We start from the raw sequence: 25249 nt of genomic DNA, 5'->3' as shown, positions 1-25249 counted from the left end.
CTTCAAAGAATTCTTTTTTTCAAAAAACTCTTCTCCTTTTTTTCCAAATGACAAGGCCCTTATTTATAGACCCGGGTGTACCACAAATTAGAAAAAATAATAAGAATAAAAATCAAAAATTGATATTATACTAATAAAACAAAATTTCATTTTCCTAAGATAAATTAAATTAGATATTTTAAGATTTTGTGAAAAATAAATTAATAAATCAAATGGAAATTAAAAGATTTTTCATTTAAAATTGGATTTCTTTTTTTTTTTTTCTAAAATGATAAAAGTGATATTATAAGATTTTATTTAAAACAAATTCATTTCTTTTTTCCTAAAATAGTACAAATAAGATAAATGTGATATTAAAATATTTTATTTAAAATAAATTGATTTATTTTTATTTCCTAAAATAATGAAAATGAGATATCATAAGATATTATGTTATTACTATTTTTTTACTTTTTTTTTCAAAAATAAATAAATAAAAGTTTGACCATTATTAGTAATATTATTTTTAAAGAAAATTATTCGTAGGATAAAAATAGGTGCATCCTTGTAGAATTAGAAGGTGGACAAATGTGTAGCCACTAACTCATTAAACTAAGATATTTTAAATAAATTACCAACGTCAAGGACCATGGATAAGACAAACATCTCATGACTGGAAAAATAAGTTGGAGGTGAGGGATAAACAAGCGTCATCATAGCCACATGGTGTTAAGGGTCAGAGACAAAACAAGTCCATCATGACAAAAAGATAAATAAGCTGGAGACCACAAATCAAACAAGCGTCACCGCAACAATACAGTGTCAATGGCTAGAGATAAAACAAACATCTCATGACAAAAGAATAAATAAGCTGGAGGCAGAGATAAAACAAACGTCACCACAACAACATGGTGTCAAGGGTCAGGGATAAACCAAACACCTCATGACAAAATAATAAATAAGTTGGAGACTAGAGATAAAACAAGCGTCACCGCAGCAATACGGTGTCAAGAGCCAGGGATAAAACAAGTGTCTCATGACAAAAGAATAAATAAGCTAGAGGCAGAGATAAAACAAACACCACCACAACAGCATGGTGTCAAGGGCCATGGATAAAACAAGCACCTCATGATAAAAGAATAAATAAGTTGGACACCAGAGATAAAACAAGTGTCACCGCAACAATACGGTGTCAAGGGCCAGGGATAAAATAAACGCCTCATGACAAAAGAATAAATAAGCTGGAGGTAGAGATAAAACAAACGCACCACAACAACATGGTGTCAAGGGCCAGGGATAAAACAAGAACCTCATGACAAAAGAATAAATAAGTTGGAAACCAGAGATAAAACAAGCGTCACCACAACAATACGGTGTCAAGGGTCAGGGATAAAACAAGCGTCTCATGACAAAATAATAAATAAGATGAAGACGAGAGATGAAACAAACACCACCACAATAACATGGTGTCAAGGGCCAGAGATGAACAAGCACCTCATGATAAGAATAAATAAGTTGGAGACTAGGGATAAACAAGCGTCATCACAACTAAAATCAAATTGATAAATGTCACTAAAAAATGCTTGTATACATGTATATGCTTACTAAGACATGCTTATTTTAATAGCTTTTTTTTTCAAACATTCTCTAAATTCTTTTCAAAAGAAGAAAACAAGTCAGAGCATACAAAATAGGTGGTTTACTTTTCTACAAAAGTTGATAACTAGGTATCATGACCTTGAGCTATAATCTAGCTGCTAATTTGCCTTGAAAATCTATGTGGAGTGATTATTTACCAAATAAAACATCATCTTTAGTCCTTGAGACTGATGGTAATAAGTAGATCGATAAAGGTAGCGATCATGCAACTTAGATCTTGATCTTAAATTAAAGTCCTTCCTTAAGCTTCAAACTCTTCATAAATGATAAACTTTAAAGGCTCTTATAGTCTCTAAAGCGAGGGAATCTTCTTTGAGATTGGCTCTCTCTTGCAAATAATGATGACAAGCGTCCTGTGCTTTGCAACGCAGTCTCACTCAGATGTATGATACTTGGACTTCAACAGAGAAATCCAGTTTCACCTTATATATTAAATAAAGGGAGACTGCCCCCAAATGATCTTTGATAAAAATAGGAAAACTCCTACTAATCCATTTTATGAACAACAACGACGATGATTATAAGATATCTTGCAACATAGTCATTTAAAGATTTTGGCTTACTAGCTCAACAACCCTCTTGTTCTCTATTTCAACATCTCGAGGCACATCATATTTTAGTTCTTCTCTTCATGATGAAAAATTGAAATCAAACCTTCATGTTGATTTCATTTCTGAAGTTTTCATTGATATCATTTTCTTTTCACAACGACCAAAAAGAATATACTTGAAAAAATATGAAAGCCAACAATCTATTTTTATTGTGGAAAAATAGGATACATATGATCATGAAGATGCCATCTAATTCAACAAAATATTAAAATGTGCCCTTATTACAAAGGTGTTGCCTTGATCTTGAGGGTAGCCAATAGAAAATAACCTCTCATTTCTCCAGCGATCCTAGGCACCTTTCATTTCTCCAGCGATTCTAGGCAGTCCTTTATTTCCATTTGGGATGCTTCAAATTTTGCAAACATGGAGAAATCAACTCATCATATGGAAATTCACTACTAACGCACCAAGGCAATTCCACAGTGAATAATAAAAGCCGAATCATAATAGTGACCAAACATTCACTAACAATTAAACCCAATATAAGAAATCGTAACCTTAAAACACCGGCACGATAGATCTTTGCATGCACTCATCACTGGTTGTGATTTTGTCGATAACTTGTCATGCAAACATAACATGACCAACAACACTAGGTTGAAAAGTCGTGAGACTGTCTCACTAGACCGTATAAACTTTCGTTGTATCTCACTATTCTTCACATCGTGCATGCCAACGTGTGGAGGAACATAGCAACCATCTCCTCCATGTCGACGATTTCTACTTACATGCCTGCCTATCTTCTTCTTTATTATGAAAAAGTCATTTTCCTTTCGTCCTATCTCAAGCTTCATTCCATGACTTTCATTTTTTCTCACAAAAAATTTGCAAAAGGAAAACAAATATTAGCCCGCACTACCAATTGAAAGATTTAGTTGGACCAGTTAAGTTTTCTTCAATGAAACTTGTAAGGGTTTTAAAATACACATAATGAAAGAAAAATCTTGGATATGGATTGAGAAAATGAGGGGGTTTATTACCAAAGGAAGTAAAAATTGCAAAATTTGAGGGTGACCGAAGAAAGGGTCTAGAAGTATGAAAATTTGTTTGTAAGAAAACGAGAGTTTGAGATTTGGAAAATAATAAAACAATTTTGATTTGGAGAAAGAGCAAATAAATAGAGATAAAAAAGGAAACAAATTGGTTGTATTTTTGTAAACCAACTCTATCACTTTGGCTTGTCACAAATTTTTGTTGGCAAGATTTGCTAGAGTTTTGTTGGGATTTATTGCCAAGAGTTAGAAGGTTGCCAATGAGTGCCATGACTTTGGGTTATAGGAGCTTCCAAATTGTTCTTGTTAATTCTAGAAATACACAAAAAAAAAAGTGCAATATCGTGATGGAAGGTTAAAGGAGAGTAGGAGAAAAAGAGAGGGATGCTACATCATAAGAAAATAATATTATGTTGTTAGTTAACTAGCAGTCTATACAACTTTATGGACCGTTTAGAACTATCTATGCAACTTTAGGGACCATTTATAACTACTAGTTAGTAACACGTGCTTTGCACTTGAAATTTGTCATTTTTATTTTAGTATATAAAAAGAGTGAGGTTTGTATAAATAGCATAATATGAATTTTGTATAAATAAATAAAAAATTAAGTAAAAAGAAAAATGAAAAATGTGAGAATGTTAAGATTTTTGTATTTGAAAGTTAAGATATTCAAGTTTAACCAGTTATGTAAAACAAAATATTTAAGAAAAGAGAGGTTGTAATTATTATAACATTTATTAAATTATAACAAATATTTTTGTTCAAAAGTAGGTTACTTTGATTTTAAAATACATAATAAAATAAACGACTACTTCACATTATTTATTATTATTGTAGCGAGAAAAAGAGTATTTCAAGTAAAAGAAAATGAAAAACATGAAAAACATATCTTCAGTTACCAAATAATTAAGTATGCAGCTTGTTTTTTAGTAAAAAAAGAAAAAAAATTAAATCAATAATAAAAATATCATAAAAACATTAACAACCTACGCATACCGTTCATCTTCAAGCAGGTGATCCCCAAGCCTCCATCTTCCATCTTCAAGTTCAATATACAAGTTTTCTTCATAAACTCACATAACTAAAAATTTGTTCGACAATCTGCAAACCCCAACATTTCCACTTTTAAACATAAATTTTATCATAAAGATACTAAAACTCCATCCATAATCTTACATCTTCAAACCAAAATTACTAAAATTCCATTTTCAAGCTACTAAACCAAAATTACTAAAATCACGTAACAAAACCAAGCTACTAGATTTTCCAACCAAAATGACTAAAATTCCGTTTTAAAAAATGGAGTGAAAAAGACTAATTTATAGTAACAAAAATGATATGGCAAAACTTCTAAAAATTCTAAAAGTTTTGAAACTAATGTAATTATAATTAAAGATAAAGTCATAAATTGTAGAGTGGTTTTTTTTAGAAATAAATAAGTAAAAACATTTCATATTTTACTGTACTATTACACTTGATGATAATTAATAATTAAAAATACTTTTTATTAATTAACAATATTTGATTTGATTTAATAAATAACAAAACTATCAAACTAATTTTAAAAAGGGTTACAAAGGAAGGGTCAAATAGGAAGAAAAAGTTTTTCTGAGTTTTTATATATTGTATAGATTTATCAAACAATTAAAATGTTCGTTTTAAAATTTGGATCCAATAGATATCAACCTTAAACATTAGAGACCAAAAACGCATTTTTGCCTTTAAAATTTGGAATAGTTGCAAATTTAGCAATTAGATTCAAAATAATTAAGTATATATCAACATTTTAAATTTTTTACAAATATAGCAAAATTTATCAAATTTTATCAATAGTAGAAGTCTATCATTAATAGACCATACGAGTCTATAAGTGATAATTTTGCTATATTTGTAATTTTTTAAAATATTACTATATTCTTGATTATTATTCCTGAAATGGTTGTGAATCCACTCTAAATCACCTAACAACACATAAATTCTTTCATTTTTGGAGAGTTGTAAGATAGGTACGAGATGGGTAGCAAAGATAAATAGTTGTAATTAAAAACTCCTTAAAACAAAGAGAAGAATTGTATAAAAACCAATATAGACTTCTGTCCTGAAAATCATCTTTTTAAAAACAGCACAGTCACTACTCGTCTTCTTTAACTCTTGCTTTTGCCGGTCAAATAATGGAGGCCATTCTAAAGGTGAAAACCTTCTTCTTCCTTCATTTTCCTTTGTTTCTGGGTATGGGGTTATGTTTGTTTTGGTTACTATGGCTGTTTTTGGACTTGCACTTCTTTGTAGTTGAGTTAATAGTGAACTATAAGGACAGTATTTGTGAAATAAATTTGTGGGTATTGAAATTTGTTATGGTTTGGTTGCTGTTGCAGAGTTACTTTGGATTCTCGGCGTTTAGGCCGTATCAGAAAGAAGTCATTCAGGGCATTCTTCGTGGGAAGGATTGCTTGGTGGTTAAGGGCACTGGAAGTGGGAAATCCTTATGGTAGCTTGTTCTTAATCATTGTAGTTTTTTTATTTATTGCATTTTGTTGATGGGGTTTGCATGGTATTGTTTGTTTAACTAGTGATTTATTTTTATCTTTACTTGTTAAAGTTATCAGTTACCGCCTTTGGTCGTTGGAAAGACTGGCATAGTTGTTAGCCCCCTTATATCATTAATGCAGGATCAGGTAATTGATTATTGTCATTACCATTGTTTTTCCTTCCGTAAAAATAGTCTAGGTGCACGCCAGCTGAATCGGACTCTAATGAATGTGAAAAAAGAAGAAAACCATTGTTCAGTTGCTCTCTTTTGCCATTGGATTTTCAACCACATGTTCTTTTTTCCTAAGCCGTTTTTGGATTATGGATTTCATAGGTAATGGCTTTAAAGCAAAGAGGGATCAAGTCTGAATACCTTGGAAGTACCCAGACTGATTACACAGTTCAACACAAGGCAGAGAGGGGTCAATATAATATATTGTTCATGACACCAGAAAAAGCATGCTCTGTATCTACGAGGTGCACATTAGTGGAGCACATCTAAAGTTAATTCTATGTCTTCATTATTCTTCCTCTGCTCTTTCTGTGCGTCCATTGCATCTCATATCCATTTTGTTGCCACTTCCAGTTCCCATCTGCTGTCTTGTTTGATTATAAGTTCTATTTGTTCCGACAGTGGGGCAAATGTATTCTTAAATACTAGTGATATTTTAAATGTAGACTTAAATTATGGTATCTGAATCCTGTAAGGATGGCTTGGTATTACTAGCGGTACATTATACTGGAGAAAATTTTAGTACTTCTTTCATATCTACGAATTGGATGTGTGGGATTGGGATAGACTGTACAATACTGAAGCCATGTGAGGTAGTTTCTGATGGAATTCATACTCATTTACTTGGTAGATAAAGATGGTTTAAAAGGATAGTTATGATACATGGCATTCTAATATCCTTTCTTGACCAACACCTTTTTATTTATTTTTGAACTTCATTTTTGCAGTTTTTGGTCAAAATTAAAGACAGCAGGAATTTGTTTGTTTGCGGTTGATGAAGCACACTGCATTTCAGAGTGGGGGCATGATTTTAGGTTAATCTTACGTCATTTTCATTTTCCTCTTATTTTTGTTAAAGGTATTATCTAGTTATACCATAACCTATCAACTTAAGCTATTAAGTTGAGTGGTGGTTTAACAATCTTCAACTTTTCTCCCATGGACCCTATTCTGAGTTAAGTGGCTTATTGGTTTTGAGATTGGTTATATGTTACTTTGTTGTCCAATTGTACCCAACATCTAGCTCCTGTCTACATTTTTTAACACCAGATTATGAAACAGGGAGAACCATATTTTCAAATTTTCATCTTAGGAATGGGTTTATGCATCATCCGGTTTGAAGTAAGGATTTAGTGTATTATCGAAACTAGAACGTAAAGGCTGTGGTCGTTCATAGAGGTTGAGTGAATTCCTCATTGATGATCTTGTTACATTGTATATGTGAGGAAAGATTTTTCTTTTCTCCCTTGAACTAGCTTTAGAGGTTGATAGAGCTCATAGACACCAATAAATCGTGGTGTCTGAAGATAAGTTAATCTAACCGTTTGCAGTCCAAGCTGATCCTGTAAGTCAACTGAAGCAACTATGAAAATTATTAACAATTATTATCAAATGTAGCAATTTTCTTATCTGATGCAGTGTTTGAATGAGTTAGAAAAGGAAGAATACTATTTTTTAAAAATAATTTTATTAGCATGAAAGTATGAAAGGACAAGGGGACATGGCATGCAGCTTAGCCAAGCTAGAAGAAATTAGATGTACAGTTTTCACTTTTCAGCTACGAAAGTTGCTGGGGAATAGATTTTTAGCTCCTTGTTTAGCTAAGTTCTTTGCATCGACATGACAAAACATATTGTTGGTTTTATGTTTTTTGATGTTCAGCGTGGAGTTTCCTTCTCTCCAATTTATTACTTCTCTTGATTGTTCTAAAGATTATTGGTTCTGATCATAGGGTAGAGTACAAACAGCTGGACAAACTTCGCGATGTTCTACCAGGTCTTCCATTTGTTGCACTGACTGCCACTGCAACTGAAAAGTAGGTAGCTAAGTTTCATCAAATTACACCAGTTACTTCCTCTTTTCTTTGTTTTTATTGTTGGACTGAAAACGTTCCTTAACAGAGTTATCACATGCTGCATCCCAATGGTTTGTGTTTTTATTGAACTCTGTTGGTGATAATTAAATTTGCCTTCAATCACCAGCTTAAGCTTTTGGATGAATTGGTGGTTTAACATTGCTCTATCTATGGTGAACTGTTAGCTTGTTCTTACTAATATTTATTTGGATAGATTCTGTTAAATCTCACATAAAAGATTCTCTCTTTTCATTGTAAATTTATTCTTTTATTTTGGCTAGGAGATACGAACTTCTAATTTTTTGATCGAGGTTGTATGCCTTAACTAGTTGAGCGAAGCTTGTACTTATTGAAATTTTACTTGTATGATGGAGAAAAGTGGAACTCTTGTACGTCACATGTTTTCTAGTTAATAGCCCCATGGCTGTATTGGCATTCTATTTAGAAGCCATAGCAATGAGATTATGTACGGTTCCATTTAATAATTTGGTGCATTATAGGGATATTTTGTGATTTTTTTAATTTCAATGTTTATCTCTTAAATTTATTTCCTTGGATCATTTCAGTTTTCAGTACATTTTCTTGGGGAATGAATTCTTTGGGTATTTATTTCATATATTGTTCCAGGGTTCGGAATGACATTATTAATTCTTTGAAGATGAAAGACCCACAAGTTACCATTGGTTCATTCGATCGAACAAATCTTTTTTATGGAGTCAAGTCTTTTGATCGTGGTCCATTATTCATGAATAAGCTTGTGCTTGATATCTCTAAGTATGTAGCCTCTGGTGGTTCAACTATCATTTACTGCACGACAATTAAAGATGTTGAGCAGGTATATTCTTTTGCTTCTAGTTCTTACAAATGCCACTTCCAATTTTACTGCATTTTAAAAAGTATAGGCAAAGAAATAGGCATAGGTAAAAAAGTATTTGCATACTTACCTAGCATGATAAATTGAAGGCATTGAGCAACAGGATTATTTCATTATTGTTAATTATCTTTGAGATTTTATATGCCTTCATGGTGGGCTGGTACAACAATTTGTGCATGATGCACTTTCAGGTTTATGCTGTTGAGCTTATCGATTGGCACTTTGTATATTTTGGTCCAATTTTTTCGTAGATATCCAAGGCACTTGAAGAAGCAGGGATTAGTGCTGGAATTTATCACGGTCTAATGGACAAAACATCACGTGCAGAATCCCACAGGTTATACTACTAGTCGTGGCAACTATGGAGCTGAATTCTATTGATGCTCTTTATAATCAATAATACTGGCAACCGTAGCTAATTTAGCCTTTTATTTGTTTGGTTCTCTGATTGTAACACCTTTTCTTTAATCAGACTATTTATAAGGGATGAAGTGCAAGTCATGGTTGCCACTGTTGCTTTTGGTATGGGCATTGACAAACCAAATGTAAGACAGGTGATACATTATGGCTGCCCAAAGAGTCTAGAATCTTATTATCAGGAAAGTGGGCGAGGTGGTAGAGATGGTATTGCTTCTGTTTGCTGGCTTTATTACACGAGAAGTGATTTTGCTAAAGCAGACTTCTACTGTGGTGAATCACTAACTGTATGAATCATGCTTTTGTTCTTAAATTACTTACCATTCTATTTGATGAACAATTTACTTTTCCTTATGGTGTATGTGTATATAGTTTAAAATTTTAACTGGATACTTCTATATTTTCTTTCTTTCGTTAGGAAAATCAAAGAACAGCTATTATGGAGTCATTGATGGCTGCACAGCAGTATTGTTCTATAGCAACTTGCAGAAGAAACTTCTTGCTCAGTTATTTTGGGGAAAAATCTCAGTCTGAAAAATGTGGTTTGTCTTTTACTTGGTTTTGTTCTTTAAATCTTGTCAATTCTTATGACAATCCTCCATTACTCTGATTCTGACCTTGAGCTGACATCTATGTCCACAGTTCCTGTCATTCTATTTTGTCAAGAGCATATTGTCGCGTGTTTTCTTTTCTTTCATAATTCTTCCCTTTGGCTAAGTGGTTTTGGAGGATTAGACCGTTTAGCATAAGATTAGTTTTAGCATTTATGATACATATGCTCATGGGTGAAGTTCTAAAGTGATTTACCGATGATATTTGGAAAATTGTCTCTCTTATTGTTTATATGTTTACAGGCATACCAATTGTAATTTTGGTGGGGCAAGAATTCATATTTTAGGAGGATGAACCTTGAGTTGGTGCTTATCCTTGTACACTCAATTCCTTTGATTCTATACTCTATCACTCTATTAGATGCTGAAGCATTTAGACAGTTTTTAACTGTCTCTGTAATTTGAGATCTCTGAGCCAATACTCGTAAACATAGAGGCTGCGATTGTTATAGGTGGCTTTCAGGTACACATGGTGTACATCTCCCAGTCCACAGTTATCGAGAGAAAGTACTTCTGTCCACCCTTCAAACACAAAGAGATGTGTTGCAGTGCAGATTTGTGTGGCTCAGATTTTTCTGTAGGAAATGTGTATGAACAGGAATCAACGACCCTTCCTTAGTTATTTATTATTCCAATGAAGAGAGGGATATTGTTGGTGGAGTATACTTCAAAGTTTCCTTTAGTTTTTGGTCCTCTTGATCAGTTAAAATTTCCTCTTAAGCTTTATCTATATACTATTTTCTTCCTTGGTAAGGGTTATCCTCTATCCGGGACTTCTAAAGATATTTGTTTTTCTCCTTATTCCAGTGGTTGAGTATTTGACTTTTTAAGATTGTCTTTTGTACTCCTCTTTAAATGTGGTGCTGGAAGTTGAAACGCTGATATAATACCTGATTAAATATCTTCATTTTAGTGCCGTCGATAGATTGGTTAGAAATTGTTGTTTGATAATGATAGTGGCATGGTCGATTCTTTTGTAATTTATACACACACATGCACACACATTTATGAAAGTATTGATTAGAAATTGTTGTTTGATAATGATGATGGCATGGTCGATTCTTTTGTAATTTATACACACACATGCACACACATTTATGACAGTATTGCTTTTGGAAAGCTTGTTAAGCAACTTCCCTGTAATTTTATTTAGTTGTTGACTATCAACGCCTCTGGCAGGAAATTGTGATAACTGCATAGACTCAAAAAAGGAGCGTGACATGTCAAAAGAAGCATTTCTTCTACTGGCCTGCATCCAATCATGCTGGGGTACATGGGGACTGAACATATATGTGGATATTCTTCGTGGATCTAGAGTAAGTTCTTAGCTATATGAAACTTCGGAACTTCTGAATCAAAGATTACCCTTCTTTTCCAATTCATTTTAATCCCCTGGGTGTCATGCCCTGTAGTTTAGTAGAGCACCCTTCCATGGTATTGCATTGTGAAATTTTCTATAACAATATTCTGCCCTAGGAACGATCACATTATAACATACATGACATTTGTTTTCTGATTTTTATTTCTTGCTTAATTTAACATTCTTTCATCACTTGCAGGCAAAAAAGATTCGTAATGCTCAGTTTGATATGCTTCCACTTCATGGACTTGGAAAAGAATACTCATCAAATTGGTGGAAAGCACTAGCCAGTCAACTAATTTCTAATGGTAGGTGAAGGAACTTGAATTGCCTTTATTAAGATGGGGATTCAGCCAAAAGTACTTGAGCATTGTCGGTATTTTTTTTGTCATACTCAGGCAGTGTCTTAAATGCAGCATTCCTAACTAAAGTACTTGAAAAACTCAAGCATTTCCCTAAAACGGGGGTACTTGAGTTTTACTCTGAGTTGATAATTGGATAAAAAGGAAGTACATTGGTCATAAAACGGAGCTCCACTGTTTTTTTCGTTAGGCTTACAAAACAGAACTTTGGTTGTTATTTATAGCAGGTTTTAACTTACAAATCCAGTTTTCATTGACCATGTATTAGTATAATTTTGCTTTACTTGTTGCTGGAAATGCTTTGTGTGTTTCTTTTTGTATTGATAAGAACTAGTTCATCTTTTATGAATTATAGTGTTAACGTATTGTGTACAAAATTGTATTGTGCAGGCTATTTGACAGAGAACATACGCGATGTTTACAGAACTATAAGGTCATGTACTTTCATCCCAATCTTTTACTTCTGCAACTTAACTTTAGAGTTTTACAGTTATCTATCTGTTTTCAAATTTTATCAATAGGAAAGCTAATGCTTTTGTGTAAACATCTCCTCTCCTGTCCAGTCAATCAATCTTATTTTCTTCTAATTATCTGAAATTGAAACTGACAATTAGAATAACCCTTCCTTCTTAACAATAGTATCAGTGCAAAAGGGAAGAAGTTTCTCAATTCTGTCAGACAGGACTGCCTACCACCTCTAATTTTGCCGGTGACGAGTGAAATGATTGGTGAGAATGAAAATGACAGTGCATTAAGTGAAGCTGGGAAAATGGAAAATTTGGCCACTTACTTTCAGAGGTTTGCATGTTAAATGCTAATTGTTCATGCCTTGTTTATGTATATTATTTTACTCTTTTCCTATTGGCTACACGTGGAAGGATTGAGATAGTTATCTTCTGACAATAGTTAAGTTGCCCATAAATTATATTGAATACTTATGGGTTTAGTTATTAGAAGTGTTATATGGCAATAGTTGTCCTTATTTGGTATATTCAGTTTCATTATACTTTGAGCATTAACCTTTTCAATTCATCAATGAAAAACCTTGTTTTCTTCTATAAAAATTGTTATATTGATTGCTCCAATCAATCTTTCCTGCTGGTTTTATCTCCTGCTGTATACTTGTCTTTGAACAAGTATATTGTATGTCGCGAGGCCTTTTTATTAACTTAGTAAATCCTTCCTCTTTGTATTCTCTTCATTTGTTATATTGCACTTTTTTGCTTACACTTACTAGTTTACCACTGGCTATTTGTACGATGTTTGGTCATATAATTAAATGGAATACGAATTGGGTAAACCGTTGCATTTCCTTCCTTGGTTTTACCTATCTCAGTCTTATATTTTGATCGTTTCATTTGTAATTACTTGATTATCTCTACCCAGGCTGAGGTAAAACTCTTTCAATTACTTTCAGAAGAGAGAATGAAGCTTTCTAGAAGTGCTGGAACTGCCCCGTAAGTTCTGCAAATACTTTTAAGCTGCTTATGATGAAATTTGGCATTTTACTCCAACTATCATGCATTTGTCTGTATGTACGTGGTTTATATGGAAAATCTTTCTTGGCTATTATCTTGCATTTCTTCTTATATGCAGGTATGCCATATGTGATGCCCAAATAGTTAAAAGAATAGCATTGACTAGACCATCTACTAGGTGTAATGTTAGGGAAATTTTCTCTCCTCTCCCCTCCCTTCCTTCCTTTAGTCCCTACCACACTCCAGCCCCTTTTCCTCTTCTGGCGTTCTCTCCTTCTCCGATGAGCCCCTAGAGCCTGTTATTCTCGTCCATCCCAGTTTAAGTGGCAGTTTGGTTTTGGTAATAATGGAAGTAGAAAGCTGCAAAGTAGTGAATGCCCTTTACTCTATTTGGTTTGACGAGGAATACTTTTATATTGAAGATGTGGAAGCCCGGAAGATCTTCACGTTGTCAGACACTCAACTTAGATAGTTCTTGGAAGGAAATTTTATAATTCTTATGTGGTCCCGAGATGGTTTTCTTCTTCCAAATGGTTTTGATGAGTTTGGAAGTACAGGGCTCTTAAAATGTTTGTCAAAAGTAGGTTGGGTGATGAGTGTGTAGCCTGGAAGAGAAACAGAGTATAGTCCTTCATCTATATTTTTTGGGTGCCTCTCGACAGGGTTGGAATTCCTTTCACAAAATGTTGGAAAGTTTCTTGATTTGGTACAGAAAACATCTCCAGTCCTCCTCACCAGCTTCCCTCTAAGTCACTAAGGGCACGTTGTGCTGAAATGGTGAAGCTTAATGGATCCTCTACCCAGGAGTTGGTTAAATAGAACACTCCTTCCCCTGTTCTGACCTCAAAATTCAACTCAATATTGGTTGATAAAAAATTCAGAAAGTTTTAATGAAGACTTCGATAATCTATGAACTATTTCAAGATTATTTGCGTTTGATGATTGGAAGGAAATTAGGAAAATCGTGGAGGATCTTTTTCATTAAAAAACAATCATTTATCCATTGTTCGTAGAGGACGCTTTGATTAGATTGGCTAAAGGTTTTCTAGAAGAGTTCGTTGGAAAAGAAGAGTTATGACGAGTAATGGGTACTTTTCATTTAAAGTTTGAGAAATGGAGCAAAAGTAAACATAGCAGACCATTGATTATTGAAGGCTACGGAGGATGGACTACAGTAAAAAACCTCCCTCTTGATTATTGGAGCGACCAAACTTTCGAAGTCACAGGAGATCATTTTGGAGGTCTGGAAAATATCACTACTGAAATGCTCAATTTTCTAAATGTTTTTGAAACAAAAATTCAAGTAAAAAGAAACCATTGCGACTTCATTCCAACAACAAGAGAAATAATAGACTTCAACTAGGGGAATTTTTTCTTACACTTTGGTGATTTTGAAATGATCGAGCCCCCTCTAACCAAGGGCCATTTGTAATTAGAGGATTCTTCAAACCCACTTAACTTGATGAGATTAAACCAGGCTTTGAAAGATGAAGGAGTAGTTGAAGATTCATTCTTCTCGGAGGGGGTGGAATATCCAAGATCAATCCAAAAACTTCCTTCATGTACAAGAAACCACTTTCAAGCTTTGAAACAAGGTGCTTGCCATAATATTGCCTCGCCGACGCCGACACTGATTACCTCCATTGAAGCGACGGTAAATTTAAATTTGGAATCCAAGGAAAGTTGTGTGAACACATCTACGTGTTTCGAAGAACCATATTTAATGAGAGAGATTAAGAATTTCAGTTTTGAAAGGAACAAGACAGAGGAATCTGAAGATCTTTTCATGAAGAAAGAGAAATTTTCGACTATGCCTTTTTTACAGATGGAAATTCACTTCAACCGGCCAGTTCTTTTGACAATCCACTCTCCTGCAACCCTTTGAACAAGCAGGTAATCTCTCAGACTAATTTGATTGGTGTTTGTTTAAAGAAAGAGCTTTTACTCCCCTTGCCAGTGGCAGATCCTCAGCAAAATCATCTCAACCTTTCATCTTCAGTTTCCCTCTCCTCTTCTTCTCTTTATTCCTCAGCAAAGTCAGGTTCCAGAGCAAATTTGAAAAGAAAGAAATGTTCCAAGTTCTTCCCTCACGTTCCGAAGTATTTCATCCAGAAGAAAAAACCAAAGAAGATTTTGGCAAAACGATCCTTAAAAGCCTAAATAATGGAGATCAAGGACTTGATTGGCTAGAGAAAAAACGTACCCATTTTCAATCATCAATACATTCCAGCAGTTACAAGCTGTCTTACGAGGCTAATCCAGATTTGTTGAAAGTAAGTTGCACCCAAATTCAAGCCCCAGCTAGTTCATCTAAGTCAGCTTCTCATCATCCTCACCCTACCAAGTTTAAGTATTCTGAATTCTTTATGCCTAATTCGAAGGGAAAATTCTAGATCATTTAAAGCCAATAGTAGCTGCTTATGGAATTATTCTAATAAGAATCTTCGGCCGTGAAATGTTTTCTTCCAAATTTTGGTCCAACTTCAATCTTTCCAGGTTTTCTCATCTTGTGGGTGGCAAGTAAAGCCTCTTTGCTGATGTTGATATTTTGAAAGTCTTTTTTGAGCATCCTCTGGTTTTTGGACTACTATGGCATGATATCTACGAGGCTATTGATTGCATCTTCTTGCAAGTCTTCAGATTCAAATGGGTTCCTTATGAGAGAGATCTTTCGTTTTGCTTTATATTTAGATTACTTCGGTCTGGTTCTGCCTAGCTTAAATTTATTTTGTTGGCATTCGCTTATTAGCTTGTCATCTCTTTTGTTTTGCCTAAGTTTAGCTTTTGTTGTAGTCGACTAAATTCTTCTCCATTCTCTTGCTCTTAATATAACACTCTTGTATTTTGAGCTTAAGTCTCATTTATTAGTAATAAATAAAGAGACTTGTCTCCGTTTCAAAAAAATTGACTAGACCATCTACTAAGGCAAGATTAGCAAATATCAATGGTGTCAACCAGTTATATCCTTCAGAAGTACAATTACATAGTCTTAACTTTCTATGGGGCTGACACAAAGTCATTAACATTGTATTTATATATGTTTGTTTGACATGGATTTCTTACTCGAATGTCACCACCTCATACATGTGCTAGTTTGCTATAAATTGCTTGCGGTTTGATTCCATGATCTTGCACCTTTAGGCTTTAGTTATTAGATTCTAACTAGCCAAAGTTGTGAGATTGTTATTTGATATGTCATGAAATGATTGTTAGACGATTCAGTAATGGTACAGGATCAGCTAAAAATGCATGGAGATCTAATTCTTGAAGCAGTCAAGCGTCTATCAGAAGAAGTCCGTCTATCATTGGGGGGCAAATATAGAGAAGGAAATGGACAAGGTACTACAACGAGAAAACTCTATACAGAACTAAACCAACGGCGACCATTGGCTCTAGCAAAGTTCGAAGCTTGGAAAATGTGGCACGAAGATGGTCTCTCAATACAGAGAATTGCTGTAAGTATATTTTTTTTTCAACTTTTCGAAGTTTTTGAGAAAAAAAGGCTTATGAAGACGAACATAGCAACATGGCAATTTGTAAGCCTATTCACACATTGAACTTCACCCATTGAACATAGCAGCATGTATATATCCATGCTGCTTTTTATGGCATGAAAAAAGTTTTACTTCCAAACCAAAAACTATCAACGGTAGTAGTTATTGAAAATAAGCTAATTAAATTTGAACATGAGAGGAACTAGACTTAATGTTGAAAGGGATGCAAGCGACCACAATATCGATTTTGTATAAGAATTATTACAAGTCAAGTCATAGGAAGGACAACACATTATTTTGTCTTGAGAATTTTACTGTTATGTGACAGTAAAAAGACCTAAGGATTGGAAAAAAGTAATGAATGATTCATAAAGGATGAAATCAAATTACATAAATAATAGTTTTGTTGGGAAACTGTGAAAGACAAACATAAAAATGCATGGAATTTAAATGTACCATAGTTTCCCTTTTTCTTGCAGCTTTTGATCTCACCTAAATCATTTCTGTTCATTTTCTATGGATAAGTTTACATATTTTTCCCACTTTTGCCAAAAAGGACAAATTTTTTCTTAAAAGGATTGCAACAGAAAATGTTGTCTCCACTACCTCTATATGTCATATATCGTTGTTTGGTGTATTTGTGAGTTGAAATAGGACGAGTTTGGGATGTAAACATTATTTTTAATAATTTGGGTTGGAGATGTTAATATTTTTTAGAAACGAAGTAGTAAACCCTGTGATCGTGAAGAGAGGATGAGAAAGAAATAGTAAACATTACAACGAAAGATTATTTGAAATAATATTATTATAGCTAATTGTAGATTATAATTTTTTTTTGTACAAATTGGGCGTGGATATTTGAAAATGAGATATCTAACTATTATAATTGGAGGTACAAATGTTTAGGGAATTATATAGTTCACGCCACCCAATTAAAATTGGAGCCGCAAACAACCTTATAATGATTTAGTTAATGTTTGGGATGTAGAGATGGAAAATATAAGCGATTCTAGTGTGAGATATAATTATTGTCTAGAGATTATAATAGCTTGTGTCTTTAAAAATAAAATCAAGGGTTTCGAACCGACATTAATGAGGCCTTTAATGTTGTTTTTAAGTACAAATGACATTAAAGACTTTTAATAACGCCAGCATAGATATCGGTTGTCAACCGACACTAAATGCCATTAATGTCAGTTTTATACTGACATTAAAGACCAAATTTCTTGTAGTGAATTCTTGTTGTGTATCAAATGAGAGGTGGGATGATGTTTTTATAGTAGATGGTGGTGGTCAAGTAGTTATGACAAAAAACCGTCCAACAATTAGGTTTTTATGACAGTCAAAAGTAAAACAGTTCAACGAATTTCAAATTAATTCACAACGGTTCTAGAAATATACCATTAAATCCTTAAATCCAAGCCGATTTTGAAAATTCAAAATAAATTTTAACAAAAAATATTATTTTATTCCTCGACAAGCCGATAGTGGCGTGTGAGCGTGAAAAATATCTCATCTCCCCTTACAAAACTTGGGTGCCCCTTGGAGCCCCAAACCCGTAAGTAAAAGTACACGTATTTAAAGGGGCTTCCCATTGCTAGTGAGAATGCCTACTTGAAATAAGATAATAATATAAATTTTGTTTTCTCAAAATTTTCATTTAACAATACCAATACCCCACTTGATATCTTTTTTTTTATACCAAGATGTTGTAAAACTTATCTAGCTTTTCTTCACATGTTAATACTATATATATCTATTCTTGTAGGTTTTGATTGATTGATCTTGTAAGGGTTTTATGGTGTGTCCTAGATAAGATATGGTCAAACAGTGCCACTCATCACCTTGCTCGAGCTATATGATTGAGTTTGGTAATTTCGAGTTGCTTTTCTGGTAGTAGTGCAGCAGCTCTTTTTTCTATCTCCCAAGGAAGAAGAGATCGAGGTTGCATTTTTGCATGTCTTCAACCATGCATGTGTTGGTGTATTTCCTATTCTTTGTATTGGTTAACGAATGAGTCTTAATAAAATATGAAATATCTTGTACTTAGCCACATGAGTTAGTTCAATTAGAATAATTTGTTAAAATTGATGAATTTTCTCAAATAATAATAGTTAATAGAAGAGTTATTTGCACTCCTACTATGTAGGATATGTAGGATATATGTGGGTTGTACTTTTTCATTTTTTTATATAGACAAAGAGAAAAAAGAAAAAGAAAAGAAAAGTTTGAAAGGAAGACTTATTGGGAGAAAATTAATTATTTCCTCCTGGTTTTATACAAATAATGTGGAAGACAAAAGGTATTTATTCCTTTTAAAATAAAGTTTATATTTGTATAATTAAAACTCAAGAATATTTTATTAAATTAAACTCAAAGGCTAGAATAATTATTTAAAACATTGTGCATAACAAATATCTTTCTCCATTACATCAACACACAAAGACCACTATTGTTAGGAAGAAAAAAGAAAGCATAAAACCACTATCTAAATTAAAACATATATCATTATATAATAAGACACATATTCTATTATGCTTTTGCCCCAACAACAACAATCAATCTCCCTAACAATCACAACAAATCTCCAACAAGTTTCTTTTTTCTTTTTAAATGGAAATCATGAGTAAAAGGTTAGGAGAATACAAACACAAGTTTGAAAATTAGAATTTAAAAACCTACTAAACATCTAATTAAAAATTAGTTTTTAACTACTTAAAAACAAACAATAATAAATTTTAAAAATAGGATAAAACTAAGATATACCCCATGTTTGTTTAAAAGTAATCTCGAAATTGTTTATGAACAATGAGTCAAATTTATAAAATGCATTTTAATTACTTGGAACTAATTTGATATTAAAATTGACAGTTTCATACTCAATCTTCGTATGTCAATTTATTGCTTAAAACAATTTCTCAAATTGCCATTAGGATGAAAAACACGTTTTATAAAAAGATTTAAACCCAATCATTTTCACTAAACTACTGTTTGCTTTTCGGTTGTTTGGAATGGAATGGCGTTTACTTCTTCTTGTTTACCCCAAAAAGAAAGACGAAATTACAAAGGGAATCTTTAGTTGCCGTTTGGGGAACTCCTCTATTCATACCCATGCAACAAATCCGCCATTGTTAGGGCTACAACAGTCAAACTTTATCACTAGTACCTTGTTTCCAAATCCCCAAACCAGGTTCTGTATACCACCAGTTTATTCTCAATCTTAGGGGCGGCCACCCAACCTCTCCAAGCAGATTTCTCTCTTTCTTCCATTTTTCTCTCTATTTTATCCACTTTTTTTATTTTTTTCTTTTTACATTCTTATTTCTCTCCCCCCATCTCACAATGTATTGTCATTCTACTCAAGCAATTCCTCCTGTTCCAAATGGCCCCCGGTTTTCCTTTCTTTCTCCTCTCCTCTTCTTTCTATATAATATTTTCTTATTCCACTTCCTTTTTCTGTTCTTTCATCCTCATCTCCTTCTTCTTCTTCCTGACTTGTTACCTTTTCTTCGGTTCTTGTTACTTGTTCGTCTCTGATTTCTCCTTTTTCAACGAACCCCATTTCCATTTCTCTTCAGTTTTTGATTCCCCTGCTTTATAAAGACCGAACCAGATCGTATTTCTGCATCCTTCGATGCTTTTCGCATCTGGGTTTTTGATTTTGGGTTGAAATAACCGTGTTAATTTTTTTTTTTTTTGTGGGAGGGGGGTTTTTATTGAGTTCTCCTGAGAATGGAAACGAGAGCGGTGAATCGAGGGAGTAATAGAATTGGGCATGTGAATAAGGTTCAGTATGTGAGAAGGGATTTTAAGAAGAGGAAATGTAGAAAGATCAGACGGTCTATTCCTGTAGTTCCTATGGCGCTTCAGGAACTGTTTGTTTCTTGTAGGGAAGTCTTCAAAGGCCCTGGAACTGTTCCACTGCCTTGTGATGTTGAAAAACTCTGCCGCATTCTTGGTAATATATGTTTCACAGTTTGAATCCTATTTTGTTTCATCCTTTTCATTCTTGGGGTGTTTGATTTCTTAATGTTTTAACCATCTCTAGGAAATTAGCTTAGTTCGATCCTCTGATTTATTTACTTTTATCTTTTCATTTTTGGCTAAGTGACATGGTTTGGAAAGTTCTGAGGTTCTACGGCATTACTATTTCTGGCTACATGCATAATTTATACAACAGTGGAATTTCTTTTCTTTACTCTGTTTCTTAAGCAATTAATTCTTGATCTTCCCTTTATTGATTTGTCATATCATATGATGCTTATATGTTAATTTCACCCCTATGCTCTTGAATTGTTATAGGATTCTTTTAATTTTAGACTGAAACCCATATATATATAGAGAGAGAGAGAGAGAGAGGTTTTCTTCTCTCGTGGAAAATTGGATGAAAAACCCTCCGATTATTTTATAAATTTTATCAGATGAACTTATTTAAATTATCTTTCTGATGCAGTTTTTCCCTTTTTTAATCATAATATCACACACTTCGATGCAGTAACATTTACTTGAGTGAACATGAATTATTTGATTTTCTTTTTTTATTAGCCTCGCGGGACATATTTGAGCCACATAGTTTCTGTTTAACTAGCAGATTTGAAATATTAAAAAACAAAGGGAATTTGGGGGACTATTTCAAATCCATGGTCAACTCATGATTGTCAAATGAAGATTAGTGAAATTATGGAATAATAATAAAAAGGCAAAATTATAATACCTTGAACTTTCGCATTTGTTTCAAACGGATCTGTATATTTTTCGAACTAATATTGTTTTAGGCCATTGCCTCACTATTTTGGTCCTAAATTTTTTTCTAAATTTTTAAAGATATAGGCTCTAAATCTAATGATAGTTCTGTAACCTTTATTGAAAAGTGAAAGGTAAGATTAATAAAGGTCAATGGTAAGATTGCCGCTTTTGAAAGTATAGTGGTGATTTTGCAAAAAAAGAGGAAATTCAAGGTTTTTTTTTTTTTTTTTTATTAATTTAACATAATAAAAAATGTAGCAGATTCGTAGGAATAGATTCATCTGTCTGAACAGTATAGTATTTTTTGTATTTGTTTACATCGTACAATCATAATACATCTCTCTTTCTCTCTAATTAACAAATATTTTTTTTTATGTTGTGCTTTGTTGTGCCATGGGGGCACATGATCAGTGATGACTTATGAGCATTCTTTGATAAGCCCATGGTTTTTGGGAGAAATTGTAGGGTCCAGGATCATTGGATTTTAAACTTCTGTACTCTGTATTCCTTAGCATATACACATAGTTAAATATTGACCAAATTCTTTTTACTTTTTCAATGCTGCAGATAATATGAAGGCAGAAGATGTTGGACTTAGTAGTAGTTTGCAGTTTTTCAAGCCCAATGTTCCAGTCAAAGGATCCCCTAGAGTCACATACACAACCATATACAAGTGCGACAATTTCTCGGTAAGGCTAATGTAGTGCCTTTCACTAGTTCTGGGCTGCTTTTCGTCTAAAGCGACCTATGCTATGTTTAAAAGGGAAAGCATATATAAACCACGAGATTAATCAAATTGATATAAATCATGAAATTACTTATGAGCATCCAAGTTGAATATAGGGCAAGCTTAAATATCATAAGTTAAATATATTAGTCAAAGTGCACAAAATATATGGGTTGGCCCAAGAGCTAGTGGACAAAGGAGCAAGTTAATAAACTGTGACATTATTGTTAAACCTAAGTTGGTTAACATATGTCCTTAGCCAATAGGTCAGAAGTTAATACTCCTATTTATGTAAGATTGAAAAAAAACAATAGTAAGATTATAGGAGAATAACTAGAGTGATCAAACTTATGAACTATAAGTGAAAGTATGTACAGCACACTTGTAAGTCGCTGAAAACTACAAATCTAGTTGAGCTGTGTGTATATTCTTCTATAGGTTTTGTAACATCTTTAAATTTTATTTCCAAAATGTGTAAACAACATTTGATTGCTTGGTTCCAAATTCCTGACGGCATATCTTTTTTCTTCTTACTACAGTTGTGCATCTTCTTCCTCCCTGCAACTGGTGTAATCCCTCTACACAACCATCCTGGAATGACTGTTTTCAGTAAGCTTCTTTTGGGGAAAATGCACATCAAATCTTATGATTGGGTTGATCCAACTAACAGTGATGATACTGCCCAACCTTGTGAAAGTGAGCGCTCTGCAAGTTTCTTATTATAAAATATGAAATTGTTGGGAGAAATTCTGGTTGTTTATCCTGAAGTGATGATGGATTGTTTTCTTTTTTCCCTTTTTGCAGAGAGATTGGCAAAGCTGAAAGCCGATGCTGTCTTCACTTCACCCTGCAGTACCTCTGTTTTGTACCCAACATCAGGAGGCAACATCCACTCATTCACTGCTATAACGCCATGTGCGGTGCTTGATGTGCTTGGACCTCCTTATTCCATGGAGGATGGTCGAGATTGTTCGTACTATAAGGAACATCCCTATGCCTCTTTTCCAAGTAAGTTGCAAATGATGTTTTCTTATTTAATCAGTTAAGTTGACTTTAAAACACTTCAAATGATGCAAAAAGGGACAGCTGTTTTAATTGGCTATGTGTAAACTTTGGATATCAGGTTGTTTGTTCTTGTGTTTTCGTTCTGTTTTTGGGAGCGATTTTGTAAGGGTAAAATCTGCAGTAATCCTTTTAAAATTGAAAAAGGAAAAGAAACTGTTTTTTGAAAGTGACTCTTTTTGTCATGTGGACTTTTTCTGGTAAAATAACATTCAGATAGTGAAATTTTGACAAGTTCATGAAAGAGTACTTTGGGTGGGACATTGTTGAATGTTGCTGTTATTTTTATTATTTTTAATTGAACTGTAATTCTTACTTAATTTTTTCCCTCCTAAAATAATAACAAGAACTGTTTCTGAAAACCCCCATTTTCTCATACTTTATTATGCTATTTTTGTTGAGGTTATGGGATCGTTTCTGTATTTGGAGTATAATAGGGGAATTCGAACCACATACCTATGGTTTTGGTTATTCACTCTTTCTCATCCTGACTTATATAAGTACCATATAGAGTTCATAATTTTATGATTTTGCACTATTCTTATTCTTATAAATTAAATGTTTTGTAATGCAGATGGTGACATGGGATTGGGAGAAGAAGATCAGGGTGAGGGTTATGGATGGTTAGAAGAGATTGAGGTGCCAGAAAACTCTGAAATGGATGGAATAGAATACTTAGGCCCTCAAATCTGTGACATTTAAGCCTAGTTTTGTTTTGTTTACTTTGCCTCACATTTATTTACCTCCACTTCACAATGCCCTTCCCTCTTTTTCTTTTATTTATTTGTTTATATCTTTCATCTTCATCTTCATCTTGTTTTCTGGGGTTTTAAACTTTTTTTTCTTTGACTGTAGAGCTTCTCCAAAAGTCAACTTCTTTTGGTTGTTGTATATAAAAATGGTACAAAGTTGTATCTTTCATGCCTTCTTCTTTCCTCCTTCCATTGAGGTTTGTTGATTTTTTCTGGTTTTCAAAGAGTGGTGGGAGATTTCTTCATGCTCTATCTGATGTAGTGTAAATTTTTTAATGAAATATTCACATAATAATGTATGTAAAGTACTAATAGCTAAAGATTTAAGATGTCCTATCGTGTAAGGAAGTATTTAATTTTTATTTAAGATGTCATATCGGGTAAGGAAGTATTTAATTTTTATAAGATCTTTTTAAGTACAATTTAGGATGAGGGATTTGAAGTTGTGATCTCTTGTCAACCAAAAGATAACACCATCAATTTTATGAAAAAGAAAATATCAATTTATAAAATCTAAATGCTTTAATTTTTTAATTTACACGTTTTTCAAGATATAGTTTGAACAAATTAAATTTATAAATTTTTTTATAGACCAATCAATTAGGTTCTTCATTACATAATGATTATCTTTCAAAATCATCTACCCATTAATTTTCAAACGTATATAGTTTTCTTCCTATGTTAGTTTTCTTCAATGAACAATTATAGTGTATATGAATGATTTTTAAAGAAAATTTTAACCAAAAATTTAAATTGATGAGTTTTTTAAAGTTTAGAAATTTAATCGATACAATTGTGAGTTTCACATCAGATTTTTTCAAATGAAAAGTAATAAAAGGGTGTTAAATTGATACACTTAAAAAATTTAGAGTTTAAATTGACGTCGTTATTCGTTTATAAGTTAAGTTGATACAATCCTTAAAATTTGAGAATATAAATTGATATTTTTCTCAAAACTCTAAACCCGTGTGCAAATTCCTCAGATACATTCCACCAATGTAAAAGTATGCTGTAATTTTGTTGTTCGTATGAAAAAGAGTTTCTTTTTGTATACCTAAGTACAATGGTAGTGTGTAAAAGAAAAGTGTAGAATTAATAGGAAGGTTCTAAGTTTGAGTTCTCAAAAAAACTTTTTACAATTAGAAAAAGTGTACCAAATACCTCTAACTTAATAACTTAAAACTCTCTACCAAAACACATATTTCCCAACTTTAGACTAAACAAACTCTATGCCCTCAACACATAAATTTTCTAACTTCACACCATTTATTCAAGACTTTAGCTTATGGAACTAAATTCAATGTCTCAATCAGCATGTTCAGATTGGAAAAGTTTGCAATTCATACCAAAACAAAATTTGGAGTTGTTCTATTCATTTTTTTTAATAAATTTTATGTTGAATAATAAGGGTCTTCATTCAAGATAAATAGTCCTAAATCTTGTTTTTTCTAAAAAGGAATAGTTATGTCAGCACTGTTGGTCCATTGCAATCCTTAGTTTTTTACT

General features: G+C 33.0%; 2 protein-coding genes across 6 annotated transcripts; both read left to right on the top strand.

Annotated features, from left to right (window-relative positions):
* Window positions 1–5289: 5289 nt before the first annotated feature.
* LOC105434398 (ATP-dependent DNA helicase RecQ) lies at window positions 5290–16668 on the top strand. 5 transcript variants are annotated; one of them, XM_031884650.1, is made up of 16 exons: window positions 5290–5433; window positions 5620–5732; window positions 5844–5919; window positions 6108–6250; window positions 6734–6820; window positions 7738–7821; window positions 8488–8695; window positions 8986–9071; window positions 9207–9438; window positions 9570–9693; window positions 10942–11078; window positions 11322–11430; window positions 11875–11917; window positions 12124–12282; window positions 12902–12941; window positions 16196–16668. In XM_031884650.1, the coding sequence occupies exons 1-15, from the start codon at window positions 5416–5418 to the stop codon at window positions 12921–12923; spliced, it is 1641 nt and encodes a 546-aa protein (XP_031740510.1). In that variant the 5' UTR covers window positions 5290–5415; the 3' UTR covers window positions 12924–12941; window positions 16196–16668. The 5 variants fall into 5 exon arrangements, with proteins under 5 accessions (XP_031740510.1, XP_011653464.1, XP_031740511.1 ...); XM_011655162.2 differs by having other exon boundaries at window positions 16185–16668; XM_031884651.1 differs by having other exon boundaries at window positions 12871–12941.
* A 2857-nt stretch (window positions 16669–19525) lies between these two features.
* Window positions 19526–23953, top strand: LOC101219914 (plant cysteine oxidase 1). Its single transcript, XM_004149062.3, has 5 exons — window positions 19526–20414; window positions 21770–21891; window positions 22469–22625; window positions 22734–22937; window positions 23566–23953. The coding sequence occupies exons 1-5, from the start codon at window positions 20189–20191 to the stop codon at window positions 23691–23693; spliced, it is 837 nt and encodes a 278-aa protein (XP_004149110.1). The 5' UTR covers window positions 19526–20188; the 3' UTR covers window positions 23694–23953.
* Window positions 23954–25249: the final 1296 nt, after the last annotated feature.

Source organism: Cucumis sativus, chromosome 4 (genome assembly GCF_000004075.3).
Source record: "Cucumis sativus cultivar 9930 chromosome 4, Cucumber_9930_V3, whole genome shotgun sequence".
Lineage (NCBI taxonomy): Eukaryota > Viridiplantae > Streptophyta > Magnoliopsida > Cucurbitales > Cucurbitaceae > Cucumis > Cucumis sativus.
The sequence above is the reverse complement of the archived record's forward strand: the minus strand, read 5'-3'. Positions and strand labels throughout refer to the sequence as shown.

Bases quoted from the DNA above. Each gene is read 5' to 3' on its own strand.
- LOC101219914 (XM_004149062.3), top strand. From the start codon at position 20,189: ATGGAAACGAGAGCGGTGAATCGAGGGAGTAATAGAATTGGGCATGTG. The intron at 22,626-22,733 runs GTGAGCGCTCTG...CCCTTTTTGCAG, and splicing joins TACTGCCCAACCTTGTGAAA to AGAGATTGGCAAAGCTGAAA. The intron at 22,938-23,565 runs GTAAGTTGCAAA...TTTGTAATGCAG, and splicing joins TCCCTATGCCTCTTTTCCAA to ATGGTGACATGGGATTGGGA.
- LOC105434398 (XM_031884650.1), top strand. The intron at 6,251-6,733 runs GTGCACATTAGT...TCATTTTTGCAG, and splicing joins GCATGCTCTGTATCTACGAG to TTTTTGGTCAAAATTAAAGA. The intron at 6,821-7,737 runs GTTAATCTTACG...TTCTGATCATAG, and splicing joins GAGTGGGGGCATGATTTTAG to GGTAGAGTACAAACAGCTGG.